The 6,869-nt window shown below is 42.0% G+C and overlaps 1 protein-coding gene across 2 annotated transcripts in view; it reads right to left on the bottom strand.

Annotated features, from left to right (window-relative positions):
* Window positions 1-4,771: 4,771 nt before the first annotated feature.
* MOSPD1 (motile sperm domain containing 1) overlaps window positions 4,772-6,869 on the bottom strand; it is an 8,839-nt gene continuing 6,741 nt past the window's right edge. The window contains exon 5 of one of the 2 annotated variants that reach the window (XM_008943207.1): window positions 4,772-5,314. In XM_008943207.1, the coding sequence (XP_008941455.1) occupies window positions 5,283-5,314 (32 nt within the window). In that variant the 3' untranslated portion in view covers window positions 4,772-5,282. The remainder of the gene's footprint in view (window positions 5,315-6,869) is intronic. The other variant, XM_008943208.1, reaches the window with a different exon arrangement.

Genomic DNA, 6,869 nt, shown 5'->3' with positions numbered 1-6,869 from the left:
GAACAGGAATTTCAGAGGGGAGGAGGAGTTGAGTGCATTTAAACCGAAAGCAGGCCTTTTCGTGCTGGTTCCCCTGTGACTCACAAGGAACTGGTGTGACTTCCCTAGTCCTGTGAAGATTTCTCAGGCAAATCATCTGGCATTTATCAAACTTGAAATTCTTCTGGTAATTTAGTTTCTTCTTTTACTTGCTTCATAAGAGCCTTGGAAAATGCTTATTACTTAAGACTTCCTTCCATGATTAATAATGGCATGTGAATGTTTACAGTTTTGCTGGATGTCAACTTAAGCAGGAAGAGCTGCCTAAGTGGGAGCCATTTTTTGCTGCGGGTACTAACCCTTGGAAATGTTGTTCTTGCGATTACTTTTTCCTCTTGTGTGGAGAAAACCCCATGATGTGCATATTGTGAGTTGGGCTTTTTTTTTTGTGGCACAGAAATAGCGTACTGTGTTGTCTTTCAAGCCAGCTTAAATCAGGCTGTGTGACACTGCAATCGCTCTGAGAAACTTCCTGCTAAAAATAAGTTGAGATCCTTTCGCTTCAGCAGTCGGTTTTGATTTTGGAGATTCCTGGCAGATTCCTGAGGGAAAGGCGCTAGCGGGTTTGGTGATGTTGATGGAACACGAGATTCCAGAGCCTTACAGCACAGTTTTGTCTCCTAATGGTGGTTTCTTGTTTGTCAAAGTGTATGTTCATCTACTGCCTTGACGTTTGTACCTCAAGGCACCTAGAGCACCTGCAGCTTCCTAGAGAATGCTCTCATTTTGTTACTGTAAGTTGTATTTTGTTATTGTACTGTTAAATCCCCTTTTTTAACTGTAAAGATGGATTGAATTGCCTTACAGACTCTTGGTTCTTTTATTCCATGTGATATGCATTTTATCGGTCATCTTTGTTCCTCCTTAGTATCTCTTGTCCTGCTAGGATCAGGATGATGCCATTCCGTGTGTCTGACCTGGTATGGCCGGACGGAGGGATTGCAGGGAGCCTGTTGCTCAGGTGGCCTTCTTACCAGCCTGCTCCTCATAGTGAGGAGATAGCCATTGCTTTGGCTGTGCCACTGTAATCATGGCTGTGATCTTGCTTGAGTTACTGCTCTTTAAAAGACCAGTGTCTATTACTTTGCCTGCATGTAATTCCACATCGTATTGTCAGCGTGGTTACAGAGCTTTGCAAATTTTCAAGGGCTGATATGCATTAGCTACAGTTCATTATCCAAAGTAAACAGCTAGTTAGCATACAGCAGAGAGCTTCTACAGAGGACAAAAATAGACCAAAAAGGGAGTACATCCCCTTAAGTGGCTGTAGTTGCTAAGCTGTGTGCATCGCATGCCTGTGTTCATTCCTCCAGTACTCAGGGTTTGAGGAAACGCAGATTCTCTAGACCACTTTTATTTATACATCTGTTATCTTCAAATGGCTCTGGCCAGATTGTGTAGCATTGGTTTTTCCCAGCCTTCACTAGCTTACGTGTAGCAGTACTGAGCAAGTGATATGCTGCTGGCAACTGCATTCTTCACTTGCCTTCAACAGTCTCAGTCTTTAATTTAATTTCCTCGGGCAGCAAGTTATGCCCACAAGGGATGATGGACTCCATTGTCAGCATCATTAACTTTGGCTGTTTCTCCTCCAGCTCTGAGAAGAGATGGTACTCTCTCTAGCACTACCACAAAGAGGCAAGCGCCCTGTTTCACAGGCACATAGAACATGTTTTTCTATGGCCACTCAGCCCCTGTCTCTGCAGGCAGCTAGGCAGGAGGATCACATACCAGAATTACTCAGCCCTACATGCTTTGTATTGCAGCCTGTTCCCTTACTGCATTATTTTTCCCCCAGCAGTGTCTCATACAAAGTGTGAGGGCAAAGTACCAGGGCTGCTCTGACCCAAGAACTCAAAATCCCTCTTGGCAGAGAAGGTGATTTAAGGTCTGGGTTTCAGACCTGTACAGCTTGGTGCCTGAATTTTCAGGTTGCCCTGGATGACCACATGCCCTGTGAAGCATATATCACATGGCACCTGAGAACTTTCTTGCCTGTAAACAAAGTATTCCTGGATCTGGTTTCTGGGCTCAGGCAAGTTCCCTTCTATAGCCTTGCTCTACCAAGTGGGACAGATTACCAGTGCACATAAACCTGGAGATGCATACTCCTCACAAAGGAAAAGGGTGATGGAACTTGGCATTTATAAGGAAAGCCAAGTATCTTAAATATACATTGACAAATGAGGACTAAAGTATGGTCATTTATTGCCAAGCCTATTTGGCAGCCTCTTTCCAGCTGAGGCTTGTTGGTTATCAGATAACTTCCTACACATGAACATACAATGAAACAACATACGATTGGCTTTGACAGTTCTTAGCTAGTCAAGTCCAGGATGGACAGCAGCAGTTCAGCATTTCCCTCTGCAGGGACTGGGTCTGTTTCCAGGTGTTCCCCATCTGAGGTGGCTTGACCCACTCTCCAGTCCTGGGGGGGCTCCGTCAGCTGTGATCCCTGGTGAAATGAACTGATTATCTGAAAGCCCCATCTGTCCCTGGAGCTCTGAAACAGTTCTAGTCCTTCCATTGGAGTTTTAAGCATTCTGTGACTCACTCCTTTGGGGGAAACAGGGACATCCGTGTGCTTTCTGATCCAGACAAGTGCAAACACCTACAGGAGATCATGTACTGAGTCTGTAGCTGCTGGGAGTGACGCTGATGAAAGTGATCTCGGCAGCGCTCCCGCTCCCTGCCTGCCAGCACTGCTGGCTTGAGATATCAGTAACGTAGCAGGGGCTGGGTAAACAGCAGAGTTGTTTCTGCTGGATGATCTTAAAGCCCTCCTCACTGTCTCCTGAAAATACTTTTCCACTCAAGGAAGTGACTGTTATGTTTATGTAAAGGGTCAGGAGTGGGAAATGACGTGAACACTTAACTGCTTTTCCTGGAGTTTTTAAGAGGAGTCATATCCACCGTCTCGGGCCTTTTTTCCCAAAGCATTCAGTGTTTTCTGGAATGCTGTTAAGGATGTGCATGCATGTGTACGTACACAGGTGCATCGGAAACCATCTTTCAAATCTTGTGTATCCACCTGCTAAAATTTTACTCATGTCTCCCTGTGACCCTGGTGTAACATTTTGATAGATTCCCCCTCACAGGGCTGTACTGAAGCTGTCCTCAGGTCTTGTTTTCCCTGCAATGGAATAAATCTGTGATTACACAGCATGCTGTAATCTTCCTGAAGTAGAAAGAAATCAAAATTCACATCTGTCATGCTTATTTTGCCCAAGCCCCAGTTTTATCTGCACCTGCTGAGTTACATTGTGCATTTAATCTTTTTTATCTGTGTATTGCTCCTTGCCCTTGAAAAAGAAATGGCCCAATGTTCTACTCTTTTTAGTTGCTGATAACTTTTTATTACTGATTCCCTTGGTCAAGGTGCGTTTTCCTAAACCAATTGCTTCTCTTTAAATTCCTTGAAGAGGAATACTAGCAGCCTGGGTCTCTGGGGTCCTGTAATCTCAATTCCCAAGTCTTGTGTGTGCACTGTCCTGCAGCATGGATGTGTTCAGACTTGGTTATAGTGACCGAGTTCCTGCATGTGGGATGTTCTCTCTTCCCTACTTCTGCAAGTGCCTGGCAACACACAATCCTGGCCCAGGACTGGAATTCGAGGATGGGGGCGGAGAGATGGGTTGGTTTGTTGGTTTGTTTTGTTAAGATTGGATTGGCACAATAATTTAAATCTTAATGCATAACAGCCAGGCTAACATACCACATGGCAGTTTTAACTGCCTAATTTCTGCTCAGTTCCCTCACCCTTCCTCAAGAAGCAGGTTAAACCACCTCATGAAAATCAGAATTAACAGTGCAGGGACTTAACATGGTTCTACAGTGGTAGGAAACTGCTGTGGCCAACCAGGGTCTGAGTGTCTGCAGCAGGGCTCTGGGACACAGCTCTCTCAAACCAGTCATCAACCTAAACAATGTGTGATGTTTGACTTTTCTGTATCATCTGACACTAATAGATGACACAATCTCCATTCTTCTGAGAATAAAGCTAAAGTAATATTTTATTGCCCTTTAAAGACTTACTTGTATTATATAAGAAAAAACGTACAGTGATTAACAGCTTAAATTCAACCTTTCTCTCTCCCTTTTTTTTTTTCAGCAACCCTGTTATCTGCTTGGTTTCTTCCATGTATAAGCAGGAAAAGTGGCTCACAACATGCACAGGGAAAGGAGGGTTAACTTACAAAATGTTGTTTACACAGATCAGAGCATAATATATAGACTTCTTATAAACAAAGACTTGCATGTATGATCAAATGCAGTATCAGCAGCCCTTCAGTAGAAGTATTTTAAACCTTAATCTGTGGACAATGAAATGTCAAATGAAGGTAAATACTTGTTACATGAAAAAAACGTTCACCCAGAATATAAAACTAGAATTAGAGCAGGAGTTCCTGATAAGAAAAAGACCCCCCATCTTAGCTGTGGAGGTGAAGGGATGGCAGAGTAACACGTTTGTTGCTATGTTTAGTTTGGTCTCTAAAATAGAAAAAAAAAAAAAGGTGAATTTTATATTAGGGTGCAGTGTCAGTTCAACTTGTTAATGCCACTTAGTTCACGTATTGCATGCGTCCCTACAGAATGAAAGAATCTGAGTATAGAACTTGTTTTTATTATCTACAGTTGTGATACAAAATGGCTGCTGCAGAAATCACTTCCCCAGGTAAGAGCACGAGCACTCAACAATACATCAGTAACAATGAAGTAAGGAATTTGAGAATTACTTCTTCACCTCAAATTCAAGGTTTATTTCATAGTTTCACTGATGGAATTTTTCATTTTCTTCCATGATCAGTCACGACTCTCATCCTTCTGGTATGTGTACAGCAGTGTTGGGCACCAGCCTCAGCATGGACAACCACAAACCAAAGGAACATTTTACATAAGACAATTTGCTTTTATAGTGATCACGCACTGATGTGAACATAGACTAAAAATAACAAATCTTGCTTTAATAAGGATTTTTTACAGTAGGAGTAGATATAAAAGTTTTTCAAATTATTTTCACAGGTATCACTGAACATTTCATAGCTGTCTGTTACAGAAGCACCGAAAAGTGCTTTGAGTCTTTCATTTATTATACATAGTTAAAATATATTACACTTCTGAAGGTATCTTAAATCACTGAACAGTTTTGCTAGCATCTTAATGAGCCAAATGGGAGTAAAAGGCAGTCCACATTCATGATGTGAATATACAGTAAGGTGTTTGACATCCTATTAACTCATTGCTCATGTTCTCAAAATAACCATGGTGATGAGACCTGAAAGACAAGAATTAAGAACTAAATTTCTAAATAAGAACTTTCATTTCACTGAATAAAACATTTAAAATGCAGTTTACCCTGTCACAGGCCAAAGTGCATAAATAAAAGAAGAAAGAATTTATATATACATGTCACTTAAATATTAGAAGTATTGCTCTAAATTGATGTAGTCAAAAACTGTTTAAAAAACCCAGACCAACTCAGCCTAGAATGCAGTGTATGTAGGAACTAAATGTCAGGGAAGCTAGAAATGCTCCAAACAGTTACTGATCTCGCTCTGGGAAAATGAGATTTTGGCCTAGGTAAGTGTAACACTGTCATGCAAGCCCCTGGTTTTCATGGGGGGGCTCGTTCTGGACAGCATACTTCAAATGCTGCATCATCAGTAAGGCTCATCAGCTGCAGGCTCAAAGTCATTTCTGTTTCTGCTCTGTGCAGAATAACATCTTTGTCTAACACTAGTCTTTAATCAGTTAAGCTTCCTTGTCAGTCTGCATAAGGAGCCTTCTACAGGTTCTCTGTTGTGACCTTTAAAGAGGGAGGGAAAAAAAACCCAACCAGCTCTGATAGAGGTTATAAGCAATTAAAAACAGATGAAAGCAGGAAATGTGGGGCTAATAAACCTACTCAGGACACACTCAAAAGTTCACTTCAATTGTGTGCTGCTGCAGGAAAAAGTACAAGTCTGTAAGTTCACAGCTGTGAGTTACTGCACAAGGCAAAGAGGCGTATGGAAAAACATGAGGGCTCCTTGAATTCTAACCACATGTAACGTCAGAATAGTAATTTATCAGTTCTTAGGCAATCTTGTTTTCTTGCAGGCTCAGATGATGTTAATGTAACAGTCTTTCACTGCAGAGCTCAGCTAAAGCCCACAGATCTCACCACGGATAAAGAAATTCCTGAGACTGTTACTATCCTGCCATACATCCTGATTTAACTGATTTACTTTATAAAGATTGTGAGGATGGCAGCATGACAGAACAGAGCTGTGCTGCTGCTGCCTTCCGTTAGACGAGTCACTGAGGCACTGAAGAGGAATTACAGCCCAGCCATTTCTGAAGGTCTGTATTAGCTTAGGCAATGAGTACTACCAAAACTGCTGTGGGCCTTGGCCTGGGTAGCCTAAATCTTCTCAGAGCAATAACAAAGGCTTCTGGAAGGTGCTACAGGGCAGCCTATGCCACTTCTACAGGAACTTTCAGGCAATAAAGGGTTTAAGTCATTTCTGTGAAGCCAATGCTTCTCAAATGTCACACAGCCCAGCTGGTGTGGTATTAACCTCCCTTGCTACACAACCCATTTTTCTTCATCATGTCAGAAAGTGGTTTCACCTTTTTCAGGAGCAACCAACTGTCTACACAAGCAGAACAATCTTTTCATGAACACTAAAAACAGTGTTATCAAAGGAATCAAAACCTGTAAGAACTTCATAGTGAGTCTAGAAACAGGTAAAGTTGATGCAAATGTGTAAGTCAAATGGTCCATGCTGGCACCAGCAGAAACTGGAGTAAGTTTCAAAACCAGAGATTCCCGACCTGAAAATACATCA

This window comes from Merops nubicus, unplaced genomic scaffold (assembly GCF_000691845.1).
Source record: "Merops nubicus isolate BGI_N331 unplaced genomic scaffold, ASM69184v1 scaffold35776, whole genome shotgun sequence".
In the NCBI taxonomy this organism is placed as follows: Eukaryota; Metazoa; Chordata; class Aves; order Coraciiformes; family Meropidae; genus Merops; species Merops nubicus.
The sequence above is the reverse complement of the archived record's forward strand: the minus strand, read 5'-3'. Positions and strand labels throughout refer to the sequence as shown.